The 23,700-nt window shown below is 40.3% G+C and overlaps 2 protein-coding genes, 1 long non-coding RNA gene and 1 other non-coding gene across 4 annotated transcripts in view; 1 reads left to right on the forward strand and 3 right to left on the reverse strand.

The window, feature by feature from the left end:
• The window catches only part of LOC131106813 (uncharacterized), a 29,609-nt gene extending 15,052 nt beyond the window's left edge, over positions 1-14,557 (reverse strand). The window contains exons 1-3 of the long non-coding RNA XR_009120143.1: positions 14,422-14,557; positions 14,187-14,240; positions 13,987-14,080 (exon numbers count right to left, since the gene is read on the reverse strand). This is a non-coding gene — a long non-coding RNA (uncharacterized LOC131106813). The remainder of the gene's footprint in view (positions 1-13,986; positions 14,081-14,186; positions 14,241-14,421) is intronic.
• A 294-nt stretch (positions 14,558-14,851) lies between these two features.
• Positions 14,852-14,934, reverse strand: trnal-cag (transfer RNA leucine (anticodon CAG)). Its single transcript has one exon. It is a non-coding gene; the product is annotated as a tRNA-Leu (tRNA).
• A 1,669-nt stretch (positions 14,935-16,603) lies between these two features.
• On the forward strand, positions 16,604-20,568 carry baalcb (BAALC binder of MAP3K1 and KLF4 b). The gene is made up of 5 exons (XM_058056784.1): positions 16,604-16,717; positions 17,786-17,886; positions 17,968-18,180; positions 18,464-18,669; positions 18,840-20,568. Exons 2-5 carry the CDS (start codon positions 17,874-17,876, stop codon positions 19,005-19,007), a joined length of 600 nt encoding a protein of 199 aa, XP_057912767.1. The 5' UTR covers positions 16,604-16,717; positions 17,786-17,873; the 3' UTR covers positions 19,008-20,568.
• Positions 19,980-22,019, reverse strand: nme6 (NME/NM23 nucleoside diphosphate kinase 6). The gene is made up of 6 exons (XM_058056785.1): positions 21,814-22,019; positions 21,593-21,688; positions 21,390-21,492; positions 21,243-21,282; positions 20,814-20,974; positions 19,980-20,635 (listed from the first exon to the last, which is right to left on the reverse strand). The coding sequence occupies exons 2-6, from the start codon at positions 21,683-21,685 to the stop codon at positions 20,484-20,486; spliced, it is 549 nt and encodes a 182-aa protein (XP_057912768.1). The 5' UTR covers positions 21,686-21,688; positions 21,814-22,019; the 3' UTR covers positions 19,980-20,483.
• Positions 22,020-23,700: the final 1,681 nt, after the last annotated feature.

Raw genomic sequence — 23,700 nt, forward strand, 5'->3', positions numbered from 1 at the left:
AATGTGTCAGCGGTAAGAGAAAGGTAGTCTAGTGTGCATTTATGCTTCTTAAACTTGATTGTATTCCCAAAGCTATAAAAACACCATTTATAGAAATTACTTAATGGAAAAGAAAGCTGATAAAACTTTAATTTCAGTAGTTAGCATCTGGAATTTTATATAGCTAAACTCTTAAAAATAAGCAGTAAACGTGCACCGACATAAAGCAAACGTTTATTGCATATTTTGTCATTTTAACCACATGAAGTCCAGAAAATACATATATATTTTTTTTTAAATATATAAATAAATACATTTTTTTTGCCAAATCTTATTTTAAACTGCTAAACTTAAACTACTGTTTAAATACTATCAATTTCAGGGGGTTATATTTATTTTCTATTTATATAACCTATAAATGTCCCAGTTTTTGAGCAAATAAGTAGGAATAAAAAATATTATATACATTATACAAAATACTAGGGGTCAGACAACATAAAAAATAGCGCTGAAAAAAAACAAAACGCTCCCATGAGGCCAGATTACCTGTACTATAAAGGTGAGACATTAAAAATAGCACCGTTACCCGATAATTTCGAGAAAAAAAAACGTTTCCTTGAGGCCAGATTACCTGTACTGTAAGGTTGAGCAGATCAAGCGTTCCTTTTTTTCTCCCATGTAACTTCCCATGAGCTCACTTGTACAGTAGTTGTATCAAATGCGGCCCCCCCAAGTCAAACTATATAGCAACATTTTGCACTGATCTAATATGATTTGCCTTGTAAGCGACAGTGCACGCATCCACAGCGCAGCCCCTTCCTTTCCCCTTCCTTGCCGGCTTCCGAACTCGTTTGGGTGGAAATCAATTTGAAGCAGCTGTCTTCATGTCCCGGCACACTTGAAGAATCGGAATAAATGAACACAAAGTGACAAGGTGACTCTCCATACGCTGAATATGCCCGAGTTGAATCGGTGACCACCAAACCAGACGGATGACCAGACGGGAGTCCGTCCACATTCCCTGCGATATGTTTTCTCTCGAGCACATGACCCTGGGGCGTGTCACTCACTTCTGATCCATGTATTGATCTCTCACTGCGACGTGACAAATGCATGCCAGCCTCAGCAAGTGGTGCTGAAGGTCAATAATGACATTCGGCTCAATGGCTTTTTAATGGTACATTTTTTACACGCTTTCAGTTTGAGCTACAAACGGGAACAGGAGAAGACAGATGGTTGCCATTTCTCCGCAGCATGGCAGGGGGTGTGCAAAGTCTGGCCCTGGGGCCAAAGGCAGCATTCGGCTGTTTGTTTTTTTTTTGGCCTGAATTTGACAAGAAAACAGCAAAAATAGAAAAATCTGCAATCCATTTTACAATAATAAATTCAAAATATTAAGAGAAAAAAAATCAAATTAAACGAAAATAAGGTATTGTGAGGAAAAATAACTTTAGTAGCATAAACTTAAAATATGTTTGTTTTTTTTAAGTTGTAAAATTATGAGGAAAAGACAAAAGAAAATAAAGTTGTAAAATTGTGGAAAAATTTCCAATATAAGAATAAAATTCAAATTTTAAGATAGAAAATATGCAATCTAACAAGAAAAAGTCATAATTTTACAAAATTAACGCTGTAAAATTATGAGGAAAAATAACTTTAGTAGCATGAACTTAAAATGTCTTCTTTTTAAAGTTGTTCTGACAAAATAAAGTTGTTGTTTTGTTTTTGTTCGTTTTTTTTTTTAATCAGACTGTGGTAAAAGTTATAATATTCCAAAACTAAAGTCAAAATATTATGGGAATAAAGTCATAATTCTGAGGAAACATTTTACAACAATGTTAAAATAAAATTAAAAAAACAGCAGAAAAAGAGACTTTTTCCAAAAATAAAAATTAGGTAAATTCAGGAGCATAAGTGTGACATATTAAAGAAAAAATGTTATTTTTGAAAACAATAAAGTTGCAAATTGGAAAATTAGGTTAGGAAAGAAAGTTATAAATGTAAGTTATCTGGAAGACTCTTGTTATATATTATTATGTTGAAAAACAAACCAAAACATATGAATGGGGAAAATAGGTGTCAATTGCACATCTCTGGTAAAAGTGTAGTAAAACGTGAGCATGATGCTACGTATGAAGAAATGGTACAACCCGAGTTTGATGAGCATCTTCTCCGGATATTAAGAGACTAGAAACACCAAATCATCTCCACGTAGATGTTAATTAAGTCCATCAACTCATCAGTCACACTAAGCTGATGGCCAAACCCTGCGGGATCCTAACAATACCAAATACGTAAATACAATAATGGAATCCCATTCAAAGACCACCTTTCCCCCGTGGGGGTCTAATTATCAATTACCACCCGTCATGAAAAATATTGACGTGTTCAAATTTCACGGCGTCCTGCCTGCCGCTTGGCTGACAGCGACTGTAATGGTGAGTTAAGCGTGGCCGCCGTGTTTCACGCCCGTTAAAGTGTTGGGCAGAGTAGGGAGCCGTCAGAGGCGATGACACAGCTCCCCGTGATGACGGCCCACAGTCGTTTTTCATCACACACACGCTGAACACCAGACAGGTAGCTTATTGCGGCTGAATGGATGGATGTGTGCTTCCTGGAGTAGCATATTTGGGAAGTGAAAATGGACACGAGTCGCAAGAAAGGCAGTGGAAAACACACAAACGCTGCATCCGCATCACTGCAGATACCGCACCAATCTTTTTGGCAGTCCAAACGAAATGTCGATATAAATATCAATGGAAAAGAGGAACAGAGCGCCCCCTGAGGAATATAGCGGCATTGCAAGAGAGTTCAGCCCATTGTGGCTTAGCTAAATTATCCATGGCCTCAAACATCACACAAACGTGACACAAAATTAAAGTTTTTAAGCAATGAAGCGACGCCGAGCTCCACCCTGCCTCTTGTGTGCCATACATAGCTTTACGAGGGAGGCAGATGTTCATGAAAGCACCACTGAGATGCATCGGCGGGCAGAAAAGAGCAGTAAGTGCCATCTGGCTGAGATTCACACCAGCTTGTTGTGTTTCAAAGTAATATGCAAAAAGAATCCAAATGTTTGGGGTAAAGCGAAAAAATTATTTCCTATGAGAAAATGGAATATTGTCATATTTTAGAGGAATTGAAATGGCCTTTTGCTCATATTTCATGGCGAGTCTTACATCATGCTCACAGACAAGTGAACGCACTATTGCACACAAATTGCAGCCTTTTCCAGCATGAAATAATGCAGATTAAATGCAGATGCCCTTGCAGTAGCGAAAGCTCTTCGTCATCGCCGCCTTCCTGCCGCCATCTTGTTTGTCTACCAATCACCACAGCTAAGATAATACAAAAGTTGGAAAAGGGAGAAATATTTCAGCTTCCTTTCTCTGCGGTGATAATGAACGCCTTCATGCAAAGCCCCATTAGAGGATGTGCCTCCGCTAATAATGCAAATTACTTCCTGGGAAGTCACGAGCACTGAGCTGGCTTTGATCTCAATTGGCATTTCCTTAAAAAAAAACAAAAAAATAACATGTCTGTGCCACATCTTTTTCACTGTGAGTTGGTCCAATCAGTGGCATCATTAGCAGCGGGATAAGGCCATGTGGAACATCAACAAGCAACAATTAAAAATAGTCTCAACTGATGTACAGTTTATAGTGTATCGATTTATGTGAGTGTGAATGGTTGTTTGTCTATATTTCTTTGTTTTTTCATTTGAATTGTGGTAATTGTTTTAATTCTGTAAAGCACTTTGTGTTGCATGTATTTGCAGGAAAAGTGCTATACAAATAAAGTTGATTTGATTTGATATGTGCCCTGCGATTGGCTTGGATAGGCTCCAGCATACCCGCGACCCTAACGACCATAGAAAATGGATGGATGGATTTCTTCCGCCCCGCCTCCACCCACCGAGACAATAAGACTGCATGACTGACAAAAGGGCTCACTCCGTTCATGCCGTTGTTCTGTAGAACAAACACGCCAAGGTGCTGAAACCAATGCACAGAGTGAACTCTCTTCCTGCCTGACACATATACACATGGAAATATACTGAGGTCGGCAAAATTAGCGAGTTCATTTTCATTTATTGCGTGATTCATTCATGAATTTATTATCATCGCAGGCCTAGTACCCACGAAATGGTTTCGTCTCGGCAAGATAACATGTCAACTTTTAAAAGAATTGGACATGAACAAGTACCAAGCAGCTGTTTAACACCGATGGAAAAAAACATAACATAACCTCATTAACAAAATACAATCAGAACAGAAGAGAAATTCTATTTTAACAGGCATCTCATTGCATGGATTGAATGAAGAGATGTGAGCATTGCAGGCAATATCAATAAATCTGTATGCACGTGTTAACTGCACCCTTTAACAAGCCCTATAAATTAACCGAGGGTTCCAGCCGTGCATAAATAAACCCCGCCTCTGCTAATAGCGTACATGTAATGAGAAAGAGCCTCCCAGCTTCACCGACTGACGGTCTTGTGTAACATTCTCCCTGATGAACGTGCAATTATCTCTCTTAAGCACTTTTGCTTCCCCCTAAAAAAAAGTGCTAACTTGAACGTCTGCAAAAGTGTTCCGCTGCCTTTTGAAGTTGGCCGTCCACCGGGAGGCCGACTTTGGGAACTCAAACAAAGTTTGACCGTGGTCACTTGGGATGTCGGGAGCACTTTGTAGTTGGGAGGCAATACTGTTTTACTGTACTTGTATTACCCTAACAGATTGAAATACGAGTGTCATACTGTTCTCAGTGTTACGTCATGCTGAGGCTTAACATCCATTTAGGTCAGGGGTGGGCAAATATTTTGACACTATTTTATGCTTATAATTTTCCTTGAATTATTTGTCTAATTTTATCTGTAAAGGTATTATACTATCAGCTGTATGTTCTCATGTCCCTTTTCAGACACCAGACCACATCAAACTATGTCATTTAATTTGTTTAATTAGTTTTGTTGTTGTTTTTTTTATTTTATTATATTTATTTGGGCAAATACACAAAAACAAAAACAAAACAAAAAATACAACTCTCCATTATTTACATCTATATTCAGCTATCTGATCACAAGCCCAAAAGGAGTAGGCTGAAGCAAACGCTTATAAATGCCTACCCCTTTTTGCAAGATATAATCATGTTCATGCCACTGTCTTGTTTTCCCCTGTTATTATATCATAATAAACAATATTATTATTGTTATTATCATTATCATTATTGTTATAATCTTTATTATCATTATTACCATCATTATAATCATCATTAATATTACCATTTTCATCATTATAGTTAACAATATTTGGATTTTTTTTTATTATTTAATTTTACAGACTTCATTGCTTCTTGTCGAGTGCAGTATCATTCCATCTTGTTATTTTCTGAAATCCGCAGTATTTGTGCTTTTATTGTCAATTTATTAGCCCACTTTTTTGTGACATTTACATATCAATCTTGTGCATTAAAAAACAAGAACTTGAGACTCTGTCTGAAGAGGTGACCAACCCAAACATCAGTATCTTCTTGTTCTTCCTGAGGTATTTAGACATGTTTATTTTTGTTGTTTTGTTTATTTTTACTAAATAACTACTAGACATCTTATTTATTATTATTTAGAATTCGAACACTTGGTGGGCCGCATGTGGCCCCCGGGCTGCAGTTTGCCCACCCCTGATTTAGGTTCATTCATTCATTCATTTTCTACCGCTTTCCCTCACGAGGGTTGCGGGGGGTGCTGGAGCCTATCCCAGCTGTCTTTGGGCGAGAGGCGGGGTACACCCTGGACTGGTGGCCAGCCAATCACAGGGCACATATAGACAAACAACCATTCACACTCACATTCATACCTATGGACAATTTGGAGTTGACAATTAACGAAACCGGAGTACCCGGAGAAAACCCACGCATGCACGTGGAGAACATGCAAACTCCACACAGAGATGACCGAGGGTGGAATTGAACCCTGGTCTCCTAGCTGTGAGGTCTGCGCGCTAACCACTAGACCGCTGTGCCGCCCTGATTTAGGTTCTACATCAAATTAATAACGATAACCATGTTTTCACAGTATAGCACTATGAGTATAACGACAATAACCAGCATGAAGCCGTAGCATTATGAGAAACATCACAGCAAAGCTAACATTATCATGTTATTGTTTTTGATGAGAAAATGATAAGACTTTCCTATGTTCGCTACGACAAAGCCCTTTCAAAATCCATCCATACATACATAGAATGTACCAAATCCCTCCAAGGGACCCAAGTGACCTATCCAGAAAATAAACCCGAGTTTGTTTATCGCAGAGGTTCTTCATTCAGATTGGTGCCCTTTCAAAGCGGCTTTAGTAAGTCCCTCCCTCTGTGGACAATTGAGTGGGAATTAGATGTCAGTCTTTCTTTTCCTTGGAAATACAACCAGCCTCTTTTGCAGAGTTGATGTGCTTTGTGGCGTCCCCCCTGGCCACAATGGGGATTATGGTGAGATAAGGTGGCAATAACTCACGCTGCAGCGGGGGCGAAGGGCGTAGATGTTGAAATGTATCACTATGATGCAGACTGACTTGGGTTGAATTGTGATGTGCTTCAATGTAACGCAATTATGCATGTAACTATATTATTTTAGTTAAAGGGATTTTTTGACATGAAGTTGTATGACATCCCCATCAGCACCGTAGTCCATTGACAGCGACTTACCCCCCCCCCCCATTTGTGGTTTGATTTTGGTGATGAAGGACGTAGTTTCGCTCATTTGCTGGGACCGTTTAAGTAAAGAGTTTGGCTTCTCATGACGGATAGATTGGTCTGCCGCCGTATCCCTGTCGTCTGTTCCTTTATGTGTATGTGATGAACACATTCACGGTAAGAGGGAGCCATCTTGTTTACGTTTGTGTTCCACAGAGGAAGAATATGCAAATATTCTGGTAATGCGTAAATCAGATTTTATCCGTTATAAAAAGGCACTTCCTTGACAATGTTTCCAATGTACCTGGACGCGCAGGCAACGCTGCAAGCGCTGCAAATGACGTCGCCTGTCACAATTCGGCGAATTGGAGCGCCACGATGCGGCCATCCGATATATGCGAGGGAAATTTAATGGAAATGCATTGGAACGGGATTGGAGATTTTGTCCGAAATAGGCGAAATCCGTTATAAAAAATCCGATATATGCAATGAATTTTTATCGGAAATGCATTACAGAAAAATCGGTTCTTTTTTATCTGTCCGTTGTGAGCGAATTTCCGATATATCCGAGTCCGATATATCCGAGGTTTACTGTAGTTGGGTTGTTTATATTGTTTATTTTTCTATATTGTGTATTTTGTACTGCTTAACTGATTCTGTACTCTTGCTGCTGTGCAATACAAATTTCCCCACTGAGGGACGAATAAAGGCATATCTTAATCTTAAATGTGTTCATGAATGCACAGGCATATTGTTATGAGAAGCCAAACTCTTGACTTAAATGGCCTCCTGCAACAAAGCGGAAGTACGTTCTTCATCACAGATATCCGACCAGAACTGGACTTAGGACACCAAGTGGGTTTACTAAAAGCATCAATGTTTTTTTTTGCTATTGTTTTTTTCCCCCTCTTTCTTTTCTTAGCACATGTTGAACACACCCGATCTAATATTAGCATGTGATTGCAGACTGAAACTAAAGTTGCATGCTTTGACTGGATTAAATATCAAGTTCATGCATTGAAACTGATAAACTATCTTCATTTCACATCTTATCTAAGAATCAAGCTTTGGCAAGGAATGATACGTATTGAAATAACTTCAAAGTAGGATCAATTATTATTATACATATTACTTCCCTACTGTTACTTGAATTAGTCTTTTTCATAATTTTCCTGCCTATACGGGCCTTTTGACACAGTATGATTGCATGTATTGATGCCGTGATAGAAGGGTCAAATGATGAAACGCCCTCATCCCAGTGGATTATCCAACTATACTGGAACATTTGCAGGCACAGGAGAAAAGAAGCGACTGTCAGATTCCATAACACATGGCGGAAAAAAAAATATTCCATGCTACATTAAGTCAGCGCAAACTTCGGGAAGATAAACATTGCTTTTGTCTTGTATGTGGTATCAGTATGCAGAACGCAGAGTACAGAGTCAATGCCGCATATAAATACCTCAAACGTCTGTTTGGGAGGCCCACTTTAAATAATTAAGATTCAAATTAGGTTTTTGGTCGTCCTCCAGTTTAGATTCTATTCATTATTTATCACGGCCGTGCAAGGTATGTGTGTATTTCATCAAAAGAAATATATACTTCTATACATAACGATTCCATCAGATGATAGACGGAGTCCAATGAACCATGATAAGCGAGGGACATGAGTACATTTATTCACATTTCAACTACAATGTACTGAATCCAGAACTCTCATCAACTGACTTGTCCACTTGTTATTTCAAAAGATTTCATAGGGTCCAATTCCAGTATAATACACTTCGATGCTCAATGGGAAAATACAGTCATCCCTCGTTTATCACTGTTCATTGGCTCCAGGCCCAGCCGTGAATTTAGGACTCCATATTCATTCATTCATTCATTCATTCATTTTCTACCGCTTGTCCTCACGAGAATCGTGGGGGTGCTGGAGCCTATCCCAGCTGTCTTCGGGTGAGAGGCGAGGTACACCCTGGACTGGCCGCCAGCCAATCACAGGGCACATACTATAGACAAACAACCATTCACACTCACATTCATACCTATGGACTAGTTCTAATTTGGAGTCGCCAATTAACCTAACATGTTTTTGGAATGTGGGAGAAAATCCATGTGTGCACGAGGAGAACATGAAAACTCCACACAGAATCGAACTCAGGGCTCCTAGCTCTGTGGCCTGCGCGCTAACCACTCGACTCCATATTAATACACAACATATTTTCCTAGTTACAGCACAGAAAACATGTGTATAACTTTCTAAATACAGTTTTTGACATGATTAGAGCCCTGTAGACATGAAATAACATCCCTATAGTCACTTTTACCTTCCTAGTTCAGTAACCTCAATTTTATTTCTTCTAAAACTTCAGAAAATTTCTCCAATGGCGTCGGTAAGAAGGACAAAAAAAAGCCCAAAACGCACCACTTCCACACGGAATGGGGGGAGAACATTTTTGTGAGTGTGAAAGGAGGTTTGTCTGTATGTGCCTTGCCAATGGCTGGCCATCAGTCCAGGGTATCAGCTGGGATAGGCTCCAGCATACCTCAGGGCTCCGCAACCCTAATGTGAATAAGCAGTACATGGAACCTCGAAAATGTCTCTGCAACTGAGTACTAGAACATTTATACTATACTACTAGTGATTGTGTTTTGATCTGACATATTTGAAGTAAGTTTGATCAAGTGTAGAATTACTACAGCTTCTGCTGATTGTGTCTCTCGGTGCTTAATTATGTAGTTTGATTATGTAGTTTTTGTTAAAAAAAATAAGAAGCGGTCCAAGGGACGCTGGCTTGCCGACATGCGGACATTCTGATTAAGGACACCCGCTCAACAAACATTAACGGCTGTGATTACGATCACTGCGAGTAAGCGGTGATTGCCTCGTTGAGGGGAACCTCATCGTGTAATTATGAGCCATTAGGGAAGAGACCCTCATTTAGCACACAGACGAGCTGTAATTTCATTGACGCTGCAACAAGTGATGAGCCTCAACACCCCTGATTTGCCGCTGATTGCATCACGCCAAGTTCTCTAAAGTGCACCCACTTGCTTGCTAACAAAGTCCCTTCATTGGAGAGTCAACCTAAGACACTTCACAGTGCTCTATTTTCTTACCTGACACTAATTAGTGCAGTCATTATTTTCATTCATTTATTTTCTACCGCTTATCCTCACAAGGGTCGCAGGGGTGCTGGAGCCTATCCCAGCTGTCTTTGGCCGAGAGACGGGGTACACCCTGAACTGGTGGCCAGCAAATCACAGGTCACATATAGACAAACAACCATTCACACTCACATTCATACCTATGGACAATTTGGAGTGGCCAATTAACCTAGCATGTTTTTGGAATGTGGGAGGAAACCGGAGTACCCGGAGAAAACACATGTATGCACGAGGAGTACGTGCAAACTCCACACAGAAATGGCCGAGGGTGGAATCGAACTCGGGTCTCCTAACTGTGAGGCCTGCGCGCTCGGCCGTCGTACAACTAGTCATTCATTCATTCATTCATTCATTTTCTACCGCTTTTTCCTCACGAGGGTCGCGGGGGTGCTGGAGCCTATCCCAGCTGTCTTCGGGCGAGAGGCGGGGTACACCCTGAACTGGTGGCCAGCCAATCACAGGTCACATATAGACAAACAACCATTCACACTCACATTCATACCTATGGACAATTTGGAGTTTCCAATTAACCTAGCATGTTTTTGGAATGTGGGGGGAAACCGGAGTACCCGGAGAAAACCCATGCATGCACGAGGAGTACGTGCGAGTACATGGAATTGAACTTGGGTCTCCTAACTGTGAGGCCTGCGCGCTCGTCCACCGTACAATCAGTCATTATCTCACAAAATAAAATAAAAATACTCACCCTTTTGAGATACTTTATGGATGGATTTTAAACCATGCAAACTTTCATGACCCTGCCTCTTCCTAGCATCGGAATTCCGGGATTCGTTCAAATTCCAAGAATGCCCCACCCCTATTTTCGACACACAGTGACACTTTTGCTGTTCATATGGAAGTCTTTAATGAGCGGTGTTGTCATGATGGCGGTTCCGAAGTTCTCAATTATCACAGTTCAATTTAAAACGCTGAAAATAAATCTTGTTGACCTTTGCTTTATAACTGTTGACGCACAGAATAGAATCCGTGGGCGCCGTGGCAACCACGCCCGGGCTTCTTAATTGAGCTCAATCTCGTCGTGGCCTTTGCACGGTTCACTCTGCCTATTCTGCACTTCTGCGTAGGTTAATGGAAGCAAGGGGCGGAGCGATATCTCCATTCACCTCGTATTTCACGGCCGCTCGTCGACTTTATAAGAGCGTTCATGTCGCGGGGCGGTGAACCCTGCTTTTTTTTTATACAGCTTTCGTAATTGTGCAGCGGTTAACCACCGAGGCCTTTAGATTGTCGCTCAAACATTTGCATTTATGACTCACTGGGGGTTTATAAGCCAGCTCCTATTAATATTCGGGCACATTGTGGATAAAACGCTTCAATGGAAAGACAGTTTAATAAAAACTACATACCGTGCTGGCTCATGCATAAATTTGTGCGTTCGCGATAGTAAAACAAAGCAGATCATTTAGCTTTTTATCCACCTCGGCTGCTACGCCTCAATGCAGGAACATTACAGGCATTCATCTGTTATCAGTTCATAATGGGGCGCGGGGAGCAGGGCATTTGAATTCCACAGAAAGGCCATTTGAAACCTTTCCGCTTGTCGCGTGCATGCTTTGTCTTAAATCAGCTTAATGAAAAGGCCGGGCTCTTTTTAGTGTAACTGTCACCTGGTTCTTATGTTTGACAAATGGCATTTAAAAATGAATGGAAAGACCTTCCTCCTGGGCCCATGCACCTAAGCTACGTCTTTTCTTTTTCGTTACAGTATCACTTTCATCATTTGATTGAGCCAATCGATTACTCATGGTCAATAAAAGTGGAAGTCGGATCTTTTTTTTTTCCCCCTATTTGGGCAAATATATGAATCATTACAGTGCATTTCTTACATCAATCAAAATATAACTTTCCATTATTTACATTTGTATTCAACTATCTGATCCCAAGCCCAAAAGGAGTAGACTGAAGCAAAAGCTTATAAATGCCTACCCCTTTTTGCAAGATGTAATCATGTTCATGCCACTGTCTTGTTTCCCCTGTTATTATTATCATTGTAATATTATTATTATTATCATCATCATTATTGTTATAATCTTTATCATTATTACCATCATTATAATCATCATTAATATTACCATTTTCGTCATTATAGTTAACAATTTTTGGATTTTTTTTTTTAATTTTACAGACTTCATTGCTTCTTGTAGAGTGCTGTATCATTTCATTCTGAAATCCGCAGTCCCTGTGTGTCAATTTATTTGCCCACTTTTTTGTGACATTTACTTATTTTCTGGATTGCATGTGTCTAATCTTATGCATTAAAAAACAAGAACTTGAGACTGTGTCTGGACAGGTGACCAACCCAAACATCTTAAACCTAAATTACAACAAAATTAACTACTATGTATGAGAGACGTATTTATACATCCTTTAGAGGTGATGATGTAACTCTACAACAGACGAGAGCAAGTTTGGTGCAGTTTTAAGTGTTACCTTTTCATTCCCCACTCCTTTGCAAACTTTTAAACCGAGTGGCATAAGTTCACAGAAGAAGACCTTGTTGGGTGCTAATCAGCCAGCCTTATCTCGCCTCCTCACACATGCTAAATAAGCAACAAGGGTAAGCAGAAGGTTCCAGAAGAGGCCACGTCACAAGTTTGGACAAAGCAGATGAAAGCATTGTGTGATGCTCCTCAATTTGACTCGATAAAAAGCTTCGACCCATCGCGGGTAAATTAGAATTTTTCGGCGGGATACCCTCACGTCACCCCGTCCTTCATCACATCAGCGCTCCCTCCCTGTCACGCCAACATGCTCCTGTGCTCAAATTAGAACAACTTGAAGAAAAGCTGGCTTCTAATTATTAAGGTGCCGCATGGGAGTTTTACAGCATGAATAATTCATCACCGTGTTTCATTAGCTGACAAAGAAGCCATACATCAGATGAGCCAATAGCTTATATATGTATTGTAAATAATGACCCCATCTCCAGAAAGCAATTGGTTTAAGCATCGTCATACAAATTTGCGTGAAAAATATGGCAATAACTTCAATAAAATGAACTGCTGCATTTTTTGATTATATTATTTTTGCGACAATTGATTGCTATGCTGTTTTTTATACCTATTGTATATGCAACTTGACTTGAAGTAGGATTTAGTTAGATACATTTTATGAATTCATGGAGAAAAAAAATGGTTCAATAAATGATTTTTGTGCAAAAATTAACTCAAATATATTTTTTTTAATTAAACATAACTAGTAAAAAAAACTACTCAGTCCAGGGCGGTTAAAGTAGCAGCTGTACCCTTACACCAACAGAGCCAGACATGCAAAAAGGTTATTGTTATTCTGTCTCGGTGCCTTTGCACAAAATGGGGTCTCCCCATGCATCGCGGGGCCTTCGCATGCTACATGTTCTCCATGTAGGCAGCAGTGGCCCTGCTCCTGAGCATTAAAGTGACTAAAAAGCTAACAAAACAATAAAAATTATATAATAAAATAAATGTCAGCAATCCAAGTTCACGTTGTCTCCATGCATCCCCCTACAACTAAACATCTATCCCCAGAACTTCCATGAATACTAATTCTCTCTCTCTCTCACTTCATGAACTCCCACTAATTCCCTTTCTGGAATATTCCCCTCCACCTCCCATCCTGTCTTTGATAGGATTAGAGTTGTGTGTTTAGGAGGATAAGAGAAGGAACGCAAAAATGCAAAGGCTGCGGTCGTCACGGCCAGAATTTTAAATATTATCAATTGAAGAGAGCTAAAGATTGATGTTGCGTGTTTATGTAAATGGCCTGTAAAAGTGTGGGAAATTGCAGGAATCCGTCACAGGGGAGCCATTTTCGCTGCGGTTTGAAAATTGATAAGGCTGATGCGCACATTTGTTTTAGGAAATAGACAACACATTATGTCATTCTATCAGGAAAAAAAATTGGGGTGCTATAAAATATCTGTTGCAAAATATTGCATAAATATCTCTGACAGTAGTATTATACTACTATGCCCAAGACTATTATAATAGACATATGACACAAATGTGTATTTTTACACACAGGATGATTTTGTTTTCCAACAATTATCACACAAACACTGTATTGTCATAGTATCCTTAAGCTATACCATAATACTTATGTGCTATCACTAAAAACAACAAATCCCAAACAAATCATTTCGCTCACTTACATTCAGCACCACCACAGCTCGGCACTTTGCTTTGATGAAAAAGTGTCATGTCAGGACAGGTTGGATTGACACCAGAGATTTGTCTGGCACAAATCTGAACAACAACAAAAAAAGGGTGTCAGATTGTCACTGGGGGGTCCGTAGAGGATGCACCCACTTTGCCAAAAAAAAAAAAGAATATGTGATTGATGTCAGTGAACCTTAACTTCCTGGGCCTCGGTAAAGAAGGATGCTCATCATACACATGCTGGCTGCTGCAACAAAAACAATTTGCTGATTAATCTTGGATCATTTACAGTCTAATTTCACATTTCATAGAACATTTAGCAGATATTTTATTGCTGGTCACGCTGTCCATCTGTTTCTATCATCTTTACACGACATAAACTGTGAAAAGTGAAAACAAATTAGACATAACATTGAATTCAAACGCACCGCCATTGGAATGATTCCCCACTTCCGCGTATGGATCCTCGTGCTCATCTGTGATTGGTCAAATGTTGAACAGGGCGGAATACTACACGCGGATTGGTCGCGTGGTGTTGAAACCGCGAACGAGATTGGTCCAACATTTCCCAACTTTGTGAACATTTGTAATGGCGACAGGATTAATACAAACGTTTGGGCGCCTTTTGCCGGTGTTGTGCCGGGTTTTGCATGTCTGACAAAATTGGTATCCACCGAGCAGGAGCGCGCATGCTCAGTTAAAACCGTGCTGTTTTTACGCCACAGTACTTCAGGTAAATGAAGCTATTACACTTTGTCTGCTTTATCAGTTACTATGAGACACCTAGAGTCTAAACAAGAGACTGCCATTGACGGAAACGCTTCTTACATAGCAATTAGATTGAAGATAAAAGTTTATTGTCAGAAGTGGGATTCGAACCCACGCCTACAGAGTAGACTACGACCTGAACGTAGCGCCTTAGACCGCTCGGCCATCCTGACATACGTAATGCCAGGCAAAAAATTATATAAATAAATGTGACAGAAGATGATGAAGAACCTGTGTGGTCGTACTACACGTTTATAGCAGCTGTAAAGGGGAAGACATATTGACCTACTTGTCTGATTGGACAGACTTGGTGCAGGACATACAAATCAAAGCTGTCTGGTCTCATATTGACCATACTGTCTTCACCAGCAAGATTCATTAGGAATGAATCTGGACGGAGGCGGAAAAGAGAAGGAGGAGTTCACAGGCACAGCTGCCAGTGTGCAATCTCCACAACAAACTCAACCCAGCACGCCTTTATGGACCACATATTCCATAGAAAAAAAATGTGTCGATGCTTTCTGTTTACTGCTGCACAATTCAACTTTCTGCTTTGTAAAGCAAGTGATGCCATTAGTGAATTACTGGCATAGCTGAGGCTTTTCATTGTTGGCAACACACATCACTTATTACTTGCAGCAACTTGTCATTATATAATTGAAGCTGTAGCAGCACAAGGAAAACATGGGAAGGGGGTGTACTGAATATGTGAATATAATCAAAGACACATCATATGAAATACATACATTTAGATAAAAGTAAATAAACATGGCATTGATACTGTGCAGTACTGTATTTGCAGTAGTGGTGGTCGTGGGATAGTTAGACTGAAATGTGTAAAAGGGAAGGATTCGGCTGCCCTCTTGTGGGCATAATATTCCACATGCATAACGTTACTGTGGGTATAGTCTGGAATGAACTACACTGCATCATCACTAGGAACTGAAATCTAAGTTAGTTAACTTAAGCACATTTGTCACATAAAGTGCTTCACACCCAAATGCAAAATAAATACAGAAATATATTGTGGAAAATTGTGTAAATGCAGTTTTTGGTGATATACAACTTTGCATACAATAATACAAATGTATATAAATGCATAATTTTAGTTTCATAAATGTACCAAAGACTTATTGAAATCAACAAACCACTTTAATCGCTGACCAGTATTGTTGAAGTTACTGTTTATTGGCTTTAAAATGTTCTATAGCCTTATGAAGGAACATACAGTTGTTGAAAACTACAAATAAATCGACGAGCAATAAGTAGCCCCTCATTTATCGCGGTTATTTGGCTCAGAGAAGCGATAAGTGAGTGTTAAGTAAATAAACTGAAGCATAAAAAAATCTGTTTGTGACTTTTTAAATACGGTTTTTAACAGTATTGAGCCCACGTAGATATAAAATAACACCCATATTGTCACCTTTACACTCATAATAAATAAAATAGCGTTCTAAAAACCTTTACACTCAATACTGTCTGTTTACGCCACACTGCACAGGCTACGGGATCCCTGAAGGGACATAATAGATGGGCACCGCTAGCATATAAAGCTACATAGCTAATTAGTTCGTGATTGTTTGGTATGTATAAACTGGCAGATTTATTATACTTTAAAGAAAAAGTAACCCCCCGGTAACACTATAAGAATGTCGATTTTGCAGTTTATTATCAATTAAAATATTTTTGTGACGTCAGAAATCTATTAGCTAGGACTGACACACACTTTGGTTGGTGCGTGTTATGTTACCTAGCAACAGATGAGGATCTGAGCGAACAAAGTAGATGTTTTAAAATACAACCAAAAATATGTGAGGCAGGGACGGAGGAAGGGGGGGCAGTGTCATCATCATCATCACACGTGAGATGGTGAGTGGAGGAGGGGGCGCCAGACTGACTACACGGAGGAGCATCGAGCAAGGGAGGAGAGACCAACACAGACAATCTCCATCATGAGTAAGCCTCTATCGTCATCATTTTCATCATTTCTGTGGTGCCGGGATGAACGGGGCTGTTGCCTGCCACCATTAAGAAGGTTTTATGCGCACTGATGTCACGCTGTCACGGCTCTTTTGTCAGCATGGCCTGCAACTAAAAAGATGCATTTACGGACGTGGCATTTGTGTCGGTGCACTTGGACACTGACGTATAGGTTGGCATTGAACAGTTTGTTTTTGTGGTTCAATCTTTTACACCCTCTTGATAGCTACGAGCAGAATAGTCCCAGCAACAGTTGCCAGTAAATTACACTTGGACCACTGCTAATTAACGTATTGCTAATTAGCAGTCACAAATGACCATTATTATCCTTTTTTGTGAGTACCCAAAAACCTACCCCTTTAAGAGCTCCTGGGAATAATTTGGAAAATTATTTTTTTTTAATTTTTAATGTTATTTTTAAGTAGGTGACATTTGCCGGAGAATATTCATCTTCAAGACTTTTTAGAATGGGAATAAAAAATGGCAAAGCTACATAAAAAGCAACACATTTGTTCTTCATGAACCAAAAATGTCCAATTGAAAATGACATTTATGATGATAGTATAAACTAATGCCATCCTTTATGATACAGATGTTGTTATGGGGGGCGGCACGGCGATCTAGTGGTTAGCGCGCAGACCTCACAGCTATGAGACCAGGGTTCAATTCCACCCTCTGCCATCTCTGTGTTGAGTTTGCATGTTCTCCCCGTGCATGCGTGGTTTTTCTCCGGGTACTCTAAAAACATGCTAGGTTAATTGGCGACTCCAAATTGTCCATAGGTATGAATGTGAGTGTGAATGGTTGTTTGTCTCTATGTGCCCTGTGATTGGCTGGCGACCAGTCCAGGGTGTACCCCGCCTCTCGGTAGCGGTAGAAAATGAATGAATGAATGTTGTTATGGACTACTGTACAGGCATTCTCTCTTTATTTTCTATACTTGACCACCAGATGGCACTATTCTTTTCCCATTCAAAGCAACCAACAATAAATAATGTAAAGACGATACACAAACAATAAAAAAAACTGTTATTGTTGTCCCAGGTGTAACCAGCATGAATTGTATTAGCATGCAAACAAGCCAAGTGTGATGGGGAACCCTCAACCTGCATTTGAAGGCTAGCAAAGTCTTATGAGGACACCTCGTGAGTAAATATTGAACATTTTGAGTCACGTGTTGAGTCTCCAACCTCCAGCCGACTAATGATAGCGTCTTGTGCCAAAAGGGCGAGACTGCGAGGAAAAAGGCGGTAAAGACATGGGCTGCGGCGGGAGCAGGACCGATGCTCTGGAGCCTCGCTACTTGGAGAGCTGGACCAAAGAGACAGAGTCCACATGGCTGACAAGCACAGACACCGACATCCCACTGTCGTCCATTCAGAGCATCCCCTCGGAGAGCTCCGAGGCCTGCTTCACCTCAGAGAAGACGGTCAGTCCCGGTAAGAGTTCAGCGTTATCTCTTGGTAGTGGTCTTCCACACTAAACTCATCCAAGCCTTCCCTTTAGGCCAGAGTAGGGCCTTCCCTGAGCTCCCAGCATCCAACTGCCCACGCTCTTATATTGTGGAGGCTCTCGCTTTGAGGCCTGAAGGAGCTGAATGACTAAATAGGGGGCTACATCAAACAGCAGTACCATGGCAACACATGATCAACCTTTTCATCTCATCAGACGCTGTCCTACATATGTAAGAGCTCCTTAGATTAATACAGCCGTCCATCACAGTTCCAGATTTCTTTGAGGACGTCGACGGCCTGCCGCTGCCCGCTCAGGCGTACATCAAAGTCTGTTCGACCAAGTCGGAGGCCAGCCTCAGCGATGTGAAACCCGGGAGCCCTGTGAAGATGTTGGCGCCTTCGGCTGAGGACGGGGACCTGGAGTCCCCTGGGACGATGGTGCAGCGCAGAAGTGTCCTACACACTGAAGAAATTGTAAGTGACACAATAAAAAAAATCTGTTATAGCCGTTTTTTGTTTTCTAAAATCCGTAGGTGCGATCTACAGATATTTTCTAAAATCTCTAGTGTGACTTCATTTAACTCGCTCTTACTGCAGTTTGACACGGTGTTGTCTTTTGTCCCTACGACGTCTAAAAAAACAAGACCAAATGGCACGACAACCGCATGTCCACCAAGCAGGTGACCATCACGGTGACGCAGAGTATCCACCAGGTGGACAAAAACGGCAAGGTCAAGAAGTCGCTCACCACCTACGAGGTCATGAAACCCACTGCCGAAACGGTAAAACAGGTGGCCACGCTCAACACTTGAGGGCGCTTTGGTAGGACCCAAAGAAGACAAAAACTAGTAAGGCCTGGCAAGCACACAACGATGACCAAGATGAGAAACAGGTTTGTTACATTCATTGATTGTTTTATGAAATAATGTATATTTTCATAGTGAATTGTTGCTGTGTTATACTGTGTTTTGGCCGTAGAAGATGTAAAAAAAAAATGTTTATATTCGCAATAACCATAGACAATGATGGACACTGTGAGAGCTGACCAAACGAGAAGTCGGTAGCTCCTGCACACCCCCTAGCGGGCAGCTGCTGTATAGACCATTCATTCAATGACTTCAACAAAATGGCCCAAACATTCTGAAATTTACCCCAGAAAATAGTGCTTTTTATGGAAAATTTATAAGTCAAAATATTTTTGTTTACATTTTAAATAATTATATTGTTATAAATACGTATCATTTTTGTTACAATTATAAACTTATAATTGTAATATTTTCTAAACTGCAAGTATGTTTACTTGTGTTGTTATGTTGTTACTTGTTATGTTGTCATAATAAATCAGAATATACACATATGTAATATAATATCCTATATTCGGTATTCACTTAGCTGAAGGGTGTCCAAACTGCAGCCCAAGGGACATTTACAATGGTTTTTTTTTGTTTTTTTTTTAAACCCATTAATAATAGAAAGATTAAAGCTGAAATATTAAGAGTAAAGTCACAATGTTAAGAGAAAGAAAGAGCAAAAAACAAAGTCTTATTTTTAAAATAATTAAGAAAGTTTTATATTACAATAAGAAAGTCAAATTATGAGAATAAAGTCATAATACAAGAAAAAAAGAAGTTTAAATATTTGTTTAAAAAAAAACACACACAATGTAGCACAATGTAGAGAAAGTTTATACTAATGGACACCCCCGACTGAAACATATGAACTGTATATATTGTGCTCAGTTTTACTTTGTAGTGTAGTGCAGCCAAAAAAGTATGCTTTCAGAGTTTATTTGGAGAATAATTGACTTATTTTGACTGAGATAAATAACAATAAAGCAGGGAATGAAGGCCATTGTTTTTTTGTTTTTCATCCACTGTGATGAATAGACAGATCCAGTACAAGAGCTGTATCATACCCTATGTCGAATCTATCATCACAACAAAAAGTGAATGGATACAATTTAATGACTTGCACAATCTTTTAAGTGGGAAAGGTTGTAACGGTGTATTAAACTCAAAAATAAATACTTTGTCGTAATGATAAAAGGGCACATGTCTCAGGATGCTGACATTTGAAGATTGCACTATTAAGAGTGAAGCCTGGCCTGGAGTGTGTTTGTTACGATTTCATGTGTCGTTTGTACTCTTGTGTCCTTTGTTCTGTCTGGATTTCTGTGTTTTTTAATGACAATAAAAAATAAAGTAACATAAACAGGTCCTTGTTTTTTTTTGTATCAGTAACTAACATCCGAGTTAAGTAGCTACTAAAAGGTCTGAGCAGACCTGGGGTCAGCTCGTTGCTGAGAGAGTGTGGATGTGGTTGTGATGGTCGTAATGTATCTGTCCCGATCTGAAGCCGGGCTCCTCCATCTCCATCCACTCCTCCACACGGAAGTCTGGAAAGAAGAAAGCAATTTCTCGTCGGGCAGACTCTGTGGAATCTATAGAAAAGGAGAGTGGAAGAACAGTTTGACCCCGGAACAGACGAATTGAAGTTGCGATATTTTCTATAGTCGAAAAAAAATCTATAGAAAAGGAGAGTGGAAGAACAGTTTGACCCCAGAACAGACGAATTGAAGTTGGGATATTTGTATAGTCAAAAAAAAAACAACCAATCACCTGAGCCGTGAGTCGTGTTTCGTGTGTCCGTGAGTCCGAACTGAGCCCGCAGAGACCCCGGTGAGGTGTATCTGGCTTGGAACACCTTGGTCGGACCCATCAGCTCCCGCCAGTGCTGAATGGCGTCCTCTCTGGCTAAAATGTACGCACGCATGGGACCACTGCAGCGACAAAACAAGCTTTAAGTAGTGCGGTCGTTTGTTATTAACATATTTACAGTATATCATGCCAAAAACATCTGGGAATTCACCATTTAGATTAAATTTGGCCTGATTTTCAGAAGGTCGAAGTTCACATGCAACTTGATTAAAACACATTGTGAGAAGAACTGCCAAAAGTGTGTCAATGTTGTAAACTACTTCTGCACAGTATTGTAAATTATTGAAATGCACGCGTATGTATATAAATTGTATGTTGTTGTTTTTTTACCTTGACATGAACTCAACAAGTCTTTGATAGAAGAATCGTCCTGACATGGAGCATGACAAACGTTAAAGCCACAATATGTAACATTACAATAATTCTACATGGATCACCACTCTGAAAGGGGTGCGTATATAAAGGTTGTCACCACACCTGAATGTTCAGCATAAAACCTCTCGGAATCTTCTCTTCTCCATACTAGATCTTTGCGTCGAACAATGACAAAGTTGTTATCCAGGATGCTTTGGTGAAGCGCCTGTTAAAAAAAACATTTATTGTATCAATTATGTATATGCTGTATGTATAATTACAACAAATCAATTAAAACAGAAACAACGCGTGTTATTGATTGGTACCTCCACCATCAGGGGATGAGCCATTGCATCTGGTTTAATGACCGCCAGGGTGAGCTGTAGCGCTTTGGACAGGCGACACTTTGTCAGCAACATTGTCTAAAAAAAAAACATTATAAACATTATAAATGTTGAAATTGTACCAACGTACCCATCGCCAAGCCATTTACAAAGAAGCTAACTGTTGTGCCACAACAACGAGTTCCAGTTAAAGGTTAGCTTACCGGAAGTCGACCTTTGTTGACTCGTAAAAAGGGTCGTTGTCTTTCAAAGAACGCCAAGAAGTTCCACCATCATGTGGCTAATATTTAATGTTTCTGTTAAACGTCTTTGCTTAGTATCTCATCGTACACAAACGTAAAAACAGCTGCAAAATGTATCACGGGCTACGATTACAGGATGGACCATTGAGTCCGTCTGTTAAATATGTCCCCGGAAGTGGGACATATGAGAGAAACAGTGGTGGAATATTTGACCCGCGTAAAGTTACACGTTTGTTGAAGACCAAATTAATTAGCTTTTAGACCTATTGTTGATAGGTAAATAAAATAAACAATACTCTTGCTTGATGATAAATATTCGTTATTATTATATTATATTATTATAAACAGAGAGTGAAAAGACAATACATCATGAGTCTGAGCTTTGTCTGATAAGACATTGTTTGGGGAAGCAACTGTGAATCTTGTCTGCGATATTTCAACAATGCAGTGCATAGAAATATGTCAAGTGCATTGCCAACTGTGCCAACGTGGCCCCACCCTGTAAAAGAGGAGAAGAGGATGGAGGAATGTGAGTGGGTGAAAGTCCCACAGTACATACTGTAGGCTCTACAGTGAAGTCCCACCTGGCCTGGCCATATGACCCAGCTGTCACCTGACATGATGGTATAGATAGCTACCATAGCTGTACAGCTAAATTAGTCACCGTACTGACAGCAGTCAAGTTGCAAAGAGCAGTTAATCTTTTATTCATGCTTTAAACATGCTCCTCCTCCACCGTAAACTTCTTCTGCGTTTCATCTCGCTGCTGTCTTCCGTGGGCAGTTGTCGCTGGTGGGCAGCTGAGCCACGACCCCCGCAGGCCCACGACAGTCCATCGGGGGCCCACACAGTCTGAAGAAGAAGAGCATGTGGGAATGTGGGCCAAAACAGTTACTTGGGATTTTATATACTATATGTTGGTATATGACAGTTAAGGTTTTGGTTCCCTATGTTTATACTACAGTACAGTACAGTACGGTATGCTGGAGCCTATCCCAGCTGATTTGGACTGGTTAATATGAGTTAATATTAAATTTAATAACACTGTAAATAAATTATAATAATTATGAGTATGAAACAGTGAAACAATTTTAAATTTAATAATATGAGCATGACTGAGGAACTCAAATCCTTCATTCATTCATTCATTTTCTACCGCTTTTTCCTCACGAGGGTCGCGGGGTACACCCTGGACTGGTCGCCAGGCAATCACAGGGCACATATAGACAAACAACCATTCACACTCACATTCATACCTATGGACAATTTGGAGTCGCCAATTAACCTAGCATGTTTTTGGAAATGTTTGAGGAAACCGGAGTACCCGGAGAAAACCCACGCATGCACGGGGAGAACATGCAAACTCCACACAGAGATGGCCGAGGGTGGAATTGAACCCTGGTCTCCTAGCTGTGAGGTCTGCGCGCTAACCGCTCACCCGCCGTGCCGAACTCAAATCATTTACTTAGTAAAAAGTTTGGTGTCAATGTGTCCAATTGATCACCTGTCATCAACCAATAAAAGTGCCCACTCAAAGGAGGACGTGACACCCTTCTACACAATCCTTTCATGTCCTAATTATTCCAATGGTGAGAAAATGAAGCCTTGTCTTTCCTGTTCTAACACCCTATGTGTGTCCTGGGCCTCATTAGGACGCCGCACAAAAGATACAAGTGGAGACGAGGCTTCTGTCTTTGACCCTCCGTTGCTCATTGCCGCCTTCATGACTTTACATGTTTGCCAGAAAGTAGTAATATGTGATGAAACGCTTCAAACGCATACGCTCCACTCTAACGACCTCCACACAAAAATCCGTCCGTTGGCTCCCCCTGTCACCTGTTCTCTCCT

Source organism: Doryrhamphus excisus, chromosome 19 (genome assembly GCF_030265055.1).
Source record: "Doryrhamphus excisus isolate RoL2022-K1 chromosome 19, RoL_Dexc_1.0, whole genome shotgun sequence".
Classification (NCBI taxonomy): Eukaryota; Metazoa; Chordata; class Actinopteri; order Syngnathiformes; family Syngnathidae; genus Doryrhamphus; species Doryrhamphus excisus.

Bases quoted from the DNA above. Each gene is read 5' to 3' on its own strand.
- baalcb (XM_058056784.1), top strand. The intron at 18,181-18,463 runs GTAAGAGTTCAG...CGTCCATCACAG, and splicing joins AGAGAAGACGGTCAGTCCCG to TTCCAGATTTCTTTGAGGAC. The intron at 18,670-18,839 runs GTAAGTGACACA...TAAAAAAACAAG, and splicing joins TCCTACACACTGAAGAAATT to ACCAAATGGCACGACAACCG.
- nme6 (XM_058056785.1), bottom strand. From the start codon at position 21,685: ATGTTGCTGACAAAGTGTCGCCTGTCCAAAGCGCTACAGCTCACCCTG. The intron at 21,283-21,389 runs GTGTGGTGACAA...GCTCCATGTCAG, and splicing joins GTTTTATGCTGAACATTCAG to GACGATTCTTCTATCAAAGA. The intron at 20,636-20,813 runs GTGATTGGTTGT...CCTTTTCTATAG, and splicing joins AAACACGACTCACGGCTCAG to ATTCCACAGAGTCTGCCCGA.